The sequence below is a fragment of the Epinephelus lanceolatus genome, chromosome 23, assembly GCF_041903045.1.
Source record: "Epinephelus lanceolatus isolate andai-2023 chromosome 23, ASM4190304v1, whole genome shotgun sequence".
Classification (NCBI taxonomy): domain Eukaryota; kingdom Metazoa; phylum Chordata; class Actinopteri; order Perciformes; family Serranidae; genus Epinephelus; species Epinephelus lanceolatus.
Window position 1 is genome coordinate 31,037,472 of NC_135756.1, and position 14,532 is coordinate 31,052,003.

The window sequence follows — 14,532 nt, forward strand, 5'->3', positions numbered from 1 at the left end:
TTAACAAATGCACAGCAAAAAGTGGAGGTGTTAGGGTCTGATGGAGCAGCTAATGTGGAGGTGCTGCAAGGCAGGGTGTCACAATGTGTGTGTGTTTTGGGGCAAATGGACAAGCCTGATCATGGCTCTGCTTCATCCTCCTGGGTCAACATGGAGGTGTGAAACAGGACACAGGCTTCATGCTGTTGCTGTGTGTGTGTGGGTGACAAAACACAGATGCTGATGGAGGTGTATGGATGTTGACACCTTGTTCTTTGGGTTTGTTGACGCAGCGGTCAGGAGGTCTCATTTGCTGCAGAACAACAGGATGCCAAGTTGGGATTACATCACCCACAAACCACCAAAACAAAGTGAAGTGGGATTGGGAATGACTTCAGGCTCAGAGGGGAGAAAGTTCAGGAGCAAAATAAGACAGCAGAGCGAAAAACTATGCAGACTGAGGAGTCAGAGAGGATCTAATAAAAAATGAATCTGTATGTCTGTGTGTAGTCTATGCGTGTCTTCAGAAGACACTGTGTGCAGTCCTGCTGTTACTCACTCTGTATGGGGAGACCTTGGGCTGATTCAGCTGTACGTCTGGCCCAGCCACTATAAAAACTCAACTCAACATGGCTCGGCCTGCCTGGCCTCGTAGCCTCTAGTCACACTGAGCTGTAGCTGGAGTGCAGCTGTGATTTACACTCCAAAACACACACACATGCCAGTCTACGCTCAGAGTGCTGGAGTGGGATGAGTAATACAGTTTCACCGCTGTCTAACCTATGCCGTGCCAGGGACGGACTGAGCCCCGAGGCCTGAGGAGCTGAGCTCAACTTAAACTCCACATCAGCAGCAGAGGACAGGATGCACAGGGCCTAATTACAGTTTTAGGGGAAGGCATTAGCAGGCAGCTCTGGGCAAAGAAACACTGCCGAGTGCTGACTGGCTTAAAACAACAAGGAGATGTTGCCGCCCTCTGCTGATGGAGTTTAGCAACAGGAAGGAGGAGGGGAGGGGGGGGAGACGACTGAAAGATTCATCTCTCTGGGTAGCAACAACCAACCTCTCAGATAAGCAACTTTTTATCAAGCCACATGATATCATTTATTTATCTTTCCCTCTGTTTCTGAGTTACAGTAAATGTGGAAATGTGCGTTTCATAAATGTTTGTGATGACTTCATTCAGACATGATAGGACTGTCACAGAAAGACCAACATTGCCTGCATAACATCTTGCAAAGTATTTTAGTTTCTTGCTATCATTGGAGAAGAGGAGTGTTTACTGCTCTCTTGCAGGTTGCATCAGGCTTATTTTAATACTGATTCTTAAGCCTTAAAGAAATATTTTACTGCTGGAAAGATGGTCTTTTCATTAAACTAGGCTGTCTATGCAGCAGAAAGTAAATCACCAGAGGCCCCACGATACGATGTTATCACGATAATTAAGTCACCATACAATATGATTGCAATGTAAAATGTTTTGTGATATGCTGGGTATAGCCATAACATATATTGTCATATATTGTAATATGATCTCTTTTGAACTGTAAATCATGTCCCTAATTATGTCATCTCACATCAATCATGTTAATTCCAGCAAATGTATCAGTGTTAATAAGTTATACAATGAAAATATTAATACTTGGCATCTGTGTGTCCATACAATATTGCTACACAAAATATTGCTATACTATACTGTATCGATTTTTTTGCCCCACCCCGAGAAAGACACAAATAGTTCTGAAATTGGTGCAACATGTTCAGAGAAAACATAAAAAAAGACTGTGGCATTCGCTCTTGTTCTAAAGGTAGAAAACCTGCAACTACCAGAATGCACTGCGCCTTCTCCAAAAACAATGTGGCAGCCAGGTGGTAAGAAATGACTTTGTATTGCAGCTAAACGGTAATTTGAAATGTTCCTAAAAACCCCTGAGGTGAGGAATAGGCAATGCAGAAATAGAATTTCTCATATTTGATCAGCTTTACTGTTTTACTGTTGGACCTCATTTTTTTTAGCTTCCATTTACACAAAACAGGAAACAGTTTGGCACCCACTTTCTGTTCACAATTTTTTATATTTCAGATAAACAGTACACTACAATATGTTCCTGAAAACATTTTAGGCAAGACAGAGGCAATACAGAAACAGAAACTTGGTTTGTGTTAGATCAGCACTGCCTAGTGTTAAACGCTGACTGGAGTTTGTGTCAGTGGTTGCAGGCATATGAGAATGAGTACAATCTGTAGTTTGAGCAACATCCTAAGTGACAGCAATAATCTTCCAGGTGACACGTTTCGCTGGGAGATAAGCAGGGAGATCTGAGTGCTGGCAACATGAAGGGAAGTTTACGCACAATAGTTCATTTACACATACTACCCACATTGTTACAACACAAAGCTGGCCTCTGCTTATCACTGTCATTTAATACATAGTGTCATCTGTTCCATCATTTAATATGGTCAGACAGCAAATTCAGTCCTATTAGCTCACATTCTATATGAAAAGCATTTTGCTGGATATTCATTTATTTATCCATGCAGCTAAAATTTTGCATAAATTATTTTTTTAAATGATAAAGAGTTGTTTGATTGCTATATGATTGAGAAACATTATTTTTGTATAGTGGAAGCATCTGCAGTTTATCTGACTTGAATCAGGGCTATGAAGAGGAAATCTCTAACTGTCTTTGCCTGTAAAGTTCAAAACCAACCCCACCCCCCGAGGTTAGGGCGTGATTGAGAGAACTACTATTAATCCAGGAAGTTTCTGTTAAGACAACGAGTAACTATAAATACCTCCACTCCTCTGTGGCTGCAATTAAATACAGACTAAAGATGTAGACAGTGATCTAATCACACAGCAGCCTGTAGAAAAACCACAGTTCTCCAACCAGACTAACATGCTAGGGTTACTCAACACTAATTTCTTTTTGCTTGTGTTCACACACCCAGAGCAGCGCTGGTTGCTACCAAACACAGGGCGGTAACTAAGACTCACAGTGATACCGCCGACGCTTTGTGATACTGATAGAGCTTCAGCCTACAGACACAAACATAAAAACACAATTTTCCAAGTTAACATGAAGTCCTTTGTCATGGTGGCCCACACACATATGGATAATTCACACTTGGATGTTCTGTAGATATGGCACATGGGTGACACAACAGCACTATAGTGCAAAGGGAGACCTTAGTGAACAGTTGCCAGCTGATCATATGCGTCTATGTTTTTACTGTAAACTACTAAGAGTTCAGCAGAAATATGACAGTGGGAGAGGTTTCATTATCGTTTTGAGGGTTCCAGGGAATTCATGTTCAAGTTACGTCTCATGTGACTCACGTCTATCATGTACAATGAAATTTTCATTGCAACATTCTGGTTCTGAGGCACCCACCCGCAGGACGCAGTTTGACAGGTCCACAGTAGAGTGGGATGATAGTTATGATGATAGATTTCGCATCACATGAAATACATCATATTTCCAGTGGTAGTGATACTTCAATACCACACCTCTGGTGGCGGCAGGAGCTCAGTCCATAGGGACCTGGTTTGGGAACCGGAGGGTCGCCTGTTCGAGTCCCCATCTGGACCAAAATATGGAGCGTGGACTGGTGGCTGGAGAGGTGCCGGTTCACCTCCTGGGCACTGCCGAGGTGCCCTTGAGCAAGACAGCAAACCCCCCCCAACCGCTTGGGGCGCCTCACCAAGGGCAGCCCCCTCACTCTGACATCTCTCCACTTTGTGCATGTATAGGTCCTGTTTGTGCATGTGTGTGTCTTTCGGACCTGTGTGTAATTGACAAGCAAGAGTGAAAACATTGAATTTCCCATCAGGGGGATTAACAAAGTAAATAAACTTAAAACTTCATGTCTGACTGTTTTATTCACTTCACCCTACCCTACCATTACATCCCGGGCTATGGTTTCTTAAGTAATTTAGAAACAGTTTGTGACAGGATGTTTGGTTAAAGCAGCTGTGCGGAACTTTTTACCATTTATAAAACTGTCCCTAGTTCGTATCACCCCCCCCCTTGAAGATCCGCATATTTATTTGAACCCAACAGCAACAAAAAAAAGCCTTTCTCTGTATGGCTATTTAGCGTAGCCTCAGTCGGGTCGGACACAGTGGAAGTCAGCAAACCAGAATACGGCACCTGGAGGTGGAAGTAAGTCTGCATGCCCGCAGCGGCCCGCAGCCATTAAACCACAGAAGAAGAAGGAGCCGTGTTTACAGAGAGTGTTCTTCGAGTAAGCGGGACGCAACGGGCACTGCTCAACACTTAACAGTTTTACCAGATGTATCTATAAGGACTTGGTTGTACTTTCGATGTCATGGCGGATAAAGAAGGAACACCATCTAAAAGAAAAAGAACAGAAGAACAGAAGAAGGCTAAAAGGGACAGTGATAGGGCTCGAGCCCAAACGTTGTAAACCTCGGTCGGGCATTCACCAAGTGGAGAGAGCTGAGAGATTTGAAAGGTTTTAAAACTGATCCCGAGTTGGCCCTTTTCCTAATCGACAGGTATGTAATTTTTGTTTTTATTTAGAGAATATACCAACTTGTTAGACGTTGTTTCACTTCAATATATGGCGACATGGAAGTTATAAGCAAGCTAAATGTAACGTTAGCTGATGTGAACCGCTTTTGTTTAGTAACATTACAACAAACACCACAAAATTATCTGTGACTATGACCATGAACACAAATATACAGCAGGCAGTTGTCCCCAGTTTCTAAGAAATTCAGAGCTACACCAGAACATTTATGAACAGGTCTTACTTTACTACTAACTTGTGTGTAACGTTAGCATGTTTCCACTAATTACTTGGACTGACCTAACGTTAATCCTCTCGCTCTCCAAAACAAATGCATGCGGTAATTGCCGGTTGCAGTCGAGATTTTACGAATGAAGCCGAATGCCGGCTGTAGTCGGAACAGCTGTGCAGAAGTTCCGCACAGCTGTTTTAAGTAATCCCTATTAACCAAATAATTCAAGTTGACTTCCCCAAATACAGTCAGATTGAGCCTAAGTGTAAAGCATGTGTAGATCATATCTTTTAAAGTGTTAGTTCCACCTGGAAAGCTTCAGGGGATAGTGCACCCAAAAATGAAAATTCAGCCACTATCTACTCACCCATATGCCGAGGGAGGCTCAAGAAGTTTTAGAGTCCTCACATCACTTGCAGAGATCCAAGGGGAGAGGTGTTAGCAACACAACTCCATCTAATGGAGGCTTATGGCGCCCCAGGATACTTGGATCACTACAGACGAGTAGTATGGAGATATTTTGTGGTTTCAATTATGTGTTTTTGGACGTTTGAATCTGGGGCTCCATAAGCCTCCATTAGGTGGAGTTGTGTTGTTACCCCTCTCCCCTGGGATCTCCGCAAGGGATGTGAGGACTCTAAAACTTCACCTGAGCCTCCCTCGGCATATGGGTGAGTAATGGCTGAATTTTCATTTTTGGGCGCACTATCCCTTTAAGCTGTGCAAAAGTTGTTTGTTAGATAAACCATGCTTGTCGGGTTAGCCTGTGGATGTTTAACAACATCAAAAGTTAAGGGAGTGGAGGCCCGAGTAAGGAAGGTGAGAAGGATTTTGGATGGGACCAACATCCACAGGCTTTCACCCAGGAGGCCAGTGTTCACTTCCCGTAAGATTGTAAAGCCAAACCCTGTTATTTTTTCCTAAACCCAACTGTGTGCTTTTGTTGCTGAAGGAAAAAAGTGTTGATTCATGGTGTTGTACCTATGTAGTGCATTTATTTTGAAAGAGACTATATGCAAACTGTACAAATCCTGTGAAAACTGAAGTGTAGTTTGAAAACAGACAAGGTAGGTAACAGGCTGAAGTTGACATGGCATCCCAGATCGTCAATAACCAACGCAGCCAGGAACTTCGACCTAGACCTTGACATGGAAAATCAATGACCAAACCTTGATAAGTGACAAAATCGGGAGTGAGAATGTGTTGGCTCTGGATACGGTGATGATGTCCTTACAAAAGTGTTGGGGAGGAACTTCTTCTGGTGGAACATTTTCAAGTGGGGTGGTGAGCACTGTTACTATGTGGCTCTTGCAAAACATTATTTATTCTGACAATATCACAGAAGCTCACGTGAAGAGGAACGGATCGATATATTTGTGAGGTCACTGTCACTGGCACATGCTGCTGTTAGGGTAAGAAGATGGGGCAAATCTGCTCCAACTGGCTGTGTCAGAAAACAGATTAACATCAAGCATCCTGCGAGACGGAGTCTGGGCTTTACCAAGGTGTGTTCACAAGTTGTCTTATTCGTTGTACATCTTTACAACATTTGGCCGAAAGAACAAAGCAGGCATGCTTTACTGCACAATCCAAATCTTCATCACAACTCGCCATTTTCAGAGTGTAGGCTGTTAGCTCTGAGGTTTTTTTTTTTCCTGTAGCTAAGAGGATTTTGAAAATGTTAAAACAGATAGCGCAAGGCAGGGAGAATGCCGACTGAAATCAGCACCTAATGGCAGGCTTATAGCCACAGTTTACATCTGGAGAGTACTAATGTCATAGTCTTCAGGTTTGGGTCTGTTGCTCAGGCAAAATGACTTTTGAAGATGCTACTTTGGGCTCTGAGAAATTGTGATGGAAAATAAATCTGCAGACTGATCAATAAGGACAGTAATTGTTTGTTGCAGCCCTAATCATGGCAAATGTTATTAAACATGACACAAAAATGAGATACTGTAAAAGAACTGTGTTCAAAGACCATTTCTTGCAGCTCTGAACCAAAGAACAGCAGCATACCATCAGCCATATGGTTTTCTACTATAACTGCCTCTGAATGTTAAACAGAAAGTGCAGGGATTAGACTGCGCTGGAGGAGAAGAAAGTCAGCACACTGAGCGCTGCTCTGATATGAATCAAGGAGTGGCCCCCAGGACTCTCCACAACACTGTTAAAGCTTTGTTTACTTAAATCAGAGCAACTGATCCAACTGGTTACAGAAGTCCAGGCTGTACGTCTCCGCTAATCCCTCTCATGTGGGCGCAGGACAAAAACAGCCTGTATGGAGTCAGAATAGATGGAGAGAGGCCACCAGTTGGCTCTAAACTGTTTGCACCCTCAGCACGAGAGGAGTTTTATACCCAAATATTTCTAAGAAGAGTGAGAGCAACCAAAAAATAAGATTTGAAATGAAGTTAGTCAAGTTTGAGACACTGTCAATGTATCTGGTTAGGCTAGGCTTAGAAAAAGAATCATGAGTTACGTAAGTTATGCAAGTTAGGTTTGGGAAAAGAATCATGGTTGGGCTTTGTCACATTACATATTTAAGGTAAAGTTACACTCAAAGTAACGTGATGGCGTACTTTGTTTCACACGGAACATGAACATGTCCTGGTGAAAAGTCCTGTGTTTGTTTGACCTATCCACCATTCCTCATTCTGCATCCTTACAAAGATTTTCGGTCTTTATACTACCTCCTTCTTTACTCCTGTCGGCACATTAATCAACTCATTGCAGCCTATTATTTATTATTTTTTGCAGATATGCATGCGAACAATGTATAAGAACAGTCTGCTTTGTACATGCAGAACACTGTCATTCAGATCAGCTGCATTGCTAGTAAAAAGGTGAAATGTGCCTGAAGCTAACTGTTCAGTTATGACGAAATCATCCTTCATAGAAATAGCACTGACAGATCTTTGTTCACATATGTGCTCATTTCACACCCACACACCAAATGAGGTGTATTTTCCAACCCAGCCAGTCCTGCCTTTCAGTTACTCCAAAGCAGGTTCTTCAATTTAGAGATCCTACAGCAGACCTCAATGGGCTCTTCACCAGAAAAACACAAGCTTTATCTAGATGTCTCTCTGTGATAAGCTTAGTCATTTTGCTGATATGCTCTAAATAAACAGAGCAAGCACTGACTCCAGATACAGCAACACATCAGATATGGCCATCAGTTTTTAGTTACGCAACATGGTTGCTATCAGATGTGTCTTAACAACACAACAAACAAGAGTAACAAACAAGAGGGCAGATAGAGGAATTTATATATTTTTGGTCCGAAAATAAACACTTTGTTTATTACAGTTAATGATATAATAAGAGAAAAAACAACCCTGGATCTGCCATGACTGATCCAATCTCTTATCCACTGAGATTTTGTCAGACAGCCGCTGTCATCCAATCAGCCTCTCAAAAGCTCTTTGTGACTATATTTCCTTTTGGTGTAAGTGTCAAACCAGTTTGTTTGGTTATCCTTATGTTTTTTCTTGTTTATGTCATCCAAAACAAAAAACCTGTTTGCTCACACACTATAATGCACAGTGTTCTGTAGCCTGCAGAAAGACAAAAACCTCTGGTTTGTAGTTGGAGCCTGTTGCAGACAGTGTGGTGGACTACGGCACAGACTTCTGGCACAGATTCATATAACTGTTCTGGATGTGCTGCAGTCTGGATTGTACAAAAGTTTTCCATGAAATAAAATAATTTAAAATAAAGTCTTTGTATCATTTTTTTTGTTTTTTGACACGTGGCAATACTTTTCTCTTCTCTCCAAGTTTACTCACATTCAATAAAGCCCAACAGATGATTTAACAAGATGTATTAACAGTTATTTGATCATGGCTCATTAATGCTAATTAAAAAAAAACTATAGATTTACAATAAAAATATTTATGGGTTCATTTTTATTTCATTGTTAATAATGATGTGAATGAGGAAACATCATTAAAAAATATGGGACTACCACTGGGACTTAGATTCATGCTGAGTGGATTGTAAGGGTATCGCAAGTGTGTGGAAGAACTTTGTTAGAGAAAAATAACAAGTTTAAACATAATTTTGAAGTATAGCATATATATACAGCCCTTTTATTCTGATGTAGTGTTTCTATGGCAGAGGAACCAGCTTTCAAACACGGTAGGAAAGCAGGGTTGCTTGATCAACAGCATGAAAACTGATTAAACTAAGAAATTCTTAAAGGAAAACTTCACCTGCAAAATGACCTTTGTACATTAATTACTCATTGTGGTAATTACTCATTACCAACATTAATATCATGAAGAAAACTTTGTTTCTCTCGCATGCCTTAATGGTGAATGCAGAATCCAAAAAAGACAAACATTTTCAATAATTGAAGTAAATGGGGACCACGTTTAACAACAGTAAAACCCTATCAAAACATTCATTTAAAAACTCTCACATATCTCGTGCAGTGTAATCCAAGTCTTATTTATCCAGTTGTATGCTCAGTGCTTCCCAAACACATGTATTTTCACTAAAACATTACAAAATAAAACACTTTCACCTCTGAGTAGCGTGCCTGGACATGTGTGTGCGTATGAGCTCCACTAGGCACACTACTGGGACGTGCGTGAGAGTGTTTATGCTGCCGTGTTCTTAATCATGTTTTTAGCAAAAATGCATATGTTTAGGAAGCACTGAGCATACGACTGGATAAATGACACTTGGATTATACTGCATGAGTTGTGTGAGAGTTTGTAAACCAATGTGTTGAAATAGTTTTGCTATTGTAAACGCTGACCCCATTTACTTTAATTAATGGAGAATGTTTGAGTTTTTTGGATTCTTTGTTCATCGTGGAGGCATGCGAGAAAAACAAAGTTTTCTTTACAAATTCAACATTACACACAGCGAGTAATTGATATACAAATGGTCATTTTACGGGTGAAGTATTCCTTTAAGTCTGTATTGGATAGGACACCATTATAACAAGCCAGCTGTTTGTTAATTTTTGTGCAAAGCAACTGTTCTACTGGCCTGTTGCAATTGGGCCTACTACCGTAAAATGTTAGGCCATTAAAAATGCCTGAATTGGCTCTAATTTTGGATATAATGGCTTTGTTCTAAATTTATAATTTTGTGAAATAAAATGAATGGTTTATAGGTGAATCTTTGAATCCGCTGTGACTTCATGACAAAGAAGAACATGCAGAGCCCATTCACTGGTTCTCAAAGATGGCTTTACAGACACAGGGGTCTTTGACGCATGACAAAGGGGTCCTAGCAAACAAAACATGATTGATTCCTACAAATGCATAGGTTTCACTTTCCCTACTGAGAGTTTCAACTTTCTATAAAACACCATTACAAAAGCTTTCAAAAATAGAGAGTTCCTGAAAAAAATCATACCAAGGGTTTTCTCTAAAACACAGTTTTACCTCTTTGCATGAGAGTATGGAAAGCCCTGGTGTTTCTAACTGGAAATGAAACTGAATGTCTGCTGATGTGATTTACCTTGAAGTCAAAGCTGCAGAGGCTGACTGCGTCACCGTCATCCTTCTCTCTGCGTTTCCGCTTCTGTGGAGAGATGAGCAGATAGGATGTTAGCTGGAATATTCAACATGCATCACTGGAACATGTTGATGTGTCATTAAACATTCTTATGATGTAGAGTGTGACAAAGACACAGACACTTACAAAAGTCTGGAAGTCTGGAATAAACACTCTAAACAGAAGAGGATTTTCCTCTCCAGGTCTATAGTAGCATTTTAAGTTGTTGTGCTCTATGCCAAACTTTGTATACAGAATGATCTCAGACTGGGAATATGGGCAAACATTTCTCATATTCTTGGACTTCCATTCAGTAACATCAGTATATGTTCTTCACTGTATGCCGGAATACACATCTTTGTCTGGGTGCCAATATGAGACTATCATGAAAAGCGATTTACAGCCACCCAAATCCCTGCTCGTACTTTAGGCCAATTATGCTCATTGCCCCCTTAGCTCCATTGTAAAGCTAGACTAGACACTGCTGGAGGTCCTCTTGGGAACAGGAAATGGTTAATTAGGCAGCAGGACACTTTAACACCTGCATGTGGACTGACAGTAGGCAGGGAGAGTCAGTTTAGTTAGCAGGTGAGAACAGCAGTCTGGCCTGCTGAAGCTGAGGGTTGTAATAGCCCTGAGGAGCACTGGTGGCCTCTGGGACCCCTGGGGCTCTGTTACTGCGCTCCATTAACCATGGAGGCCAGACTGCTTCTGGCTGGACACACAGGACGTCAAGACCTGATTGACCAGCGAGGTGAGGAGGGCCAAAATGGACACATAATGGTCAGGGGTGGCTGACGATGAATGACTGAGCTGTGTGATTGTTTGTGTTGGTGTAAGGCATTTCCTCACTGACGGGTGAAACTGTTTGTTTTCCCACATCCGTAAAAACTTAAGAGCTATCTGCTCAACTATTTCTACTCGACAGCTTTAAATATTTCCCCCTTGCATGCATTTCAGGTGGTGTTGTGACTGTTAACCTTAATACAGCAATGAATGGTAAGGTTTGTTTAAAGTTGGTTGCATCTCAATAGGAGGCAGAGCTGCAAATAAGACAAGATTGTGTAATTCACTTCACAGCAACCTTTTATTCAGCGTCACAGCTGAGCACAGCAGAGAGGTTTCACCAATGGTTTTACAGCTAGCTAAGAAATAGACTGACAAGCTAACAGCTGGGGCTGGGCAATTTATCAATATTATATCAATATCATATCAATATCTGCATTTGAAAGTAGTTATCGTCTTATCTTTTGTATATTGTAATACGGTAAGTGTTGTCTTCTCCTGGTTTTAGAGGCAGAATTACAGTAAAGTGATGTAATTTTCAGAGCTTGCCAAACTGTTCTTGCTGTTATATTATATGCATACACCAACTTTGTCATTATATCTACATTACTGATGATTATTTAGCAAAAATCTCATTGTGTAAACACTTTGTGAAAGCACCAATAGTCAACCCTACAATATTGTCTCAATTTTGATATTGAGTACTGTAATTACTTCTGTAATTACTAACAAAATTAGTTTCAATAAATACGATTTTCCTGATATAATCTTTGGACCAACAGCAGATGGGATTAGATTAAACATGGGTTCCATCATTTCACGTAATTATGCCTACATAAGCCATTGACGGTGGGCAGTATTGACAAAATAATCTATCGAAACATGTCATTTTCATATCATATTGCAGTGGTTCCCCTGGAAAACCCGATATAGACCCTGTTGGTCAACTCTCAAGTATCTCTTAATTTCCAAAGTTGTAAAAATTCGGGAGACTGTCTTTATTTGCACTACTGCAATGTGCTGCTCTGATTAATTACTGTGAAGTTAATGTCCAGTGCGATTGATCAAACAGCTGTTGAACCCAATCAGACAGATCCTGGCACATCAATGCATTTACTAGATAGTGCTTTGAACAGTCAATTCAAATTCAAATTTGAAACACAATTTTTTTCTGAGGAGCAATTTGCATCGTCTCACTTATGCCTCGTTCATGCCACACTAGTCTATATAAACAAATAACTGCATATGTATGCAGAATCTGTGGGCAATGAGAAGGATTTTGGCAATAGAAGCAATCTGGTTTGGTTTGTTTGGTTCTGGTGAGCCGTTGCTTACGGTTTCCAAGTAATTTGCCGAGCTCATTGTGGATTTGTGACATACCTGTTTACTTTGGCGTATCTGCCTTGACTTTTGGGGGTCATCTGCGCAAATTTTGATATCATTCTAGACACTTGATGTAAGAATAACTTAAATGATTAATGTTAATGCATAATGAATATTGTTGGATAACTACTATTTACAGTAATGATTGAAGTTTCACAGCTTTTGGGTCAGCCCTATAGCTTTTAATTACCTTTTGTCTTATTGATCTGCATTCATGTGCAGATATCTGTTTATAGAGATTGGCCAAAATTATGTCTGGGCCTGTTTCAAGCTGAAAATGGAACTGTTAACAATGTGGGGTGCATGAAAGAGGAAGTCTTGGCCCGGATATTCACTTTCTACACTGGATCTCCCAAAATAGTGTTACTTCCAGAGGCTTTATTGCATCAGACTGATATCTGACAAGCTCCAAGACTGACACTACAGGACTTACAAAGTCGTCACATTGATGCACTTTTCACATTACACAACTTGTTGCCTTGTAATTGGGAGTCCTGAAATCGTTGTGTCACACTACATGACTGACCGGTGACAGAAGATCACACGCTACAAGTTTTCACCAGGAGGAATTATTCTGGTCTCCATAGTATGTGCTGTCACAAAAACACACATGCAAAGTGACACTAGATGGACACTAGGGTTTTTTTCGCTTATCATTGGCACACATGTTCACAAAATAACCTGTTTCCTCATTATCTCCTTTTACACTGCCTCTTCAAGGTGGGAATTTCACGCTGTTACGCTGCCTCACATGGGGACATAGTTGTCTTGCCTTTAAGCCAACATTGGAGGTAGTAACAGTGCCAAAACGATATCTGTATGCACAGGTGTGTCAAGCCCGTCACCCCGCTTTTGGCTCTGGGATGATGGCGTTCAGTCTAAAATCACACACTGCAGCAACATGATGCTACTGTTGCTTTGTTCTGTAGGAAAATCCAAAGGCCGCATATGGAAGGGACTTTGTTGCAGCCTTGTAGCAGGATCTCTGTGTAAGTGCATCAAACACTGCTTCACAGAACAGAGCGCTGATTTGCCTGGGGGGGCTTTTGTTGAAAAGCTGCCTTCAAAAGCTGTCGGTGAGTAGAAAATCTCAGCTAAAGTCAGGTAGTAAATAAGTGTTTTTCCCAAAGCTTAACATGGCTCATATTATATTTTATAAAACTCTAATACATTTATTCAGTGTTAACAATGCTATACTTTATTTCAGGTGCCTCCACTATCAAATAAGTATTTCACTGCTGGAAAGATGGTCTTTTCATAAAACTAGGCTGTCTATAGAGAAACAAACTTTTAAAATTGGTGCTACATGACCAGAGGAAACCATGAAAATGGGCTGTGGCATTCGCTTTTGGTCCAGAGGTACAAAACCTACAACTACTAGTACACTGTGAGGTTCAATACCAAGGCCTCCCCAGGTAAACATGTTGTTTTGTACCAGCTCTTTGCAGAACATAGCTACATTTTTTTACATTGCTGATTAGACAGTATTTGTGTGTATGTGCAGGATTTTTATATAGATGAGGAGAATAACAATCAGACTAGGTTATGAAAACGTCAACTGAGACTAAGAAAAGCCGGAACAGTGGTTGTGGGTACAGATCAGCAGGTCAGCTGAAGTCCGCAGCTTATTGTCCATGAGGTGTGCGTGCTAAGTGTGAATGCTCACTCCAAGTTAAATATTGCCTTAAGCTCGGGTCTTACACATGAGATAAAAATGACACAAGAGTAATCTCTGTGCAAAAACAGACACGGCAGGGTAAAGGAGAAGAAAATTAGCCATCCTGTTCCTGCCACCTTTGGAAATCCCTCCGTCAGCAGCTCACAGATGGAATAACACACTCCAGGCAGCGACTTGTTCAAATGGTGGGCTGGGCTCCTCATAAATACTCTGACTCAACAAACACGACCCCCCCCCTCTCTGCTCATTACACACACACTCAGGCTATAGAAAGTGTCGCGACCTGGGCCTGGTTACTCAGTTACTCATCTGGGGAGAGTCTGACAGATTTGTATGTTACATAAAAGGATGATGATGTACACAGACAACATAAACACAGCAGCCATAATGAACAGCCACAAACACTACAAACAAGTTTCAACAC

General features: G+C 41.0%; 1 protein-coding gene across 1 annotated transcript in view; it reads right to left on the bottom strand.

The window, feature by feature from the left end:
- Window positions 1-14,532, bottom strand: part of net1 (neuroepithelial cell transforming 1) — a 47,694-nt gene that overhangs the window by 9,151 nt on the left and 24,011 nt on the right. Inside the window, exon 3 of the mRNA XM_033615126.2 lies at window positions 10,226-10,288. Within this exon, the coding sequence (XP_033471017.1) occupies window positions 10,226-10,288 (63 nt within the window). The remainder of the gene's footprint in view (window positions 1-10,225; window positions 10,289-14,532) is intronic.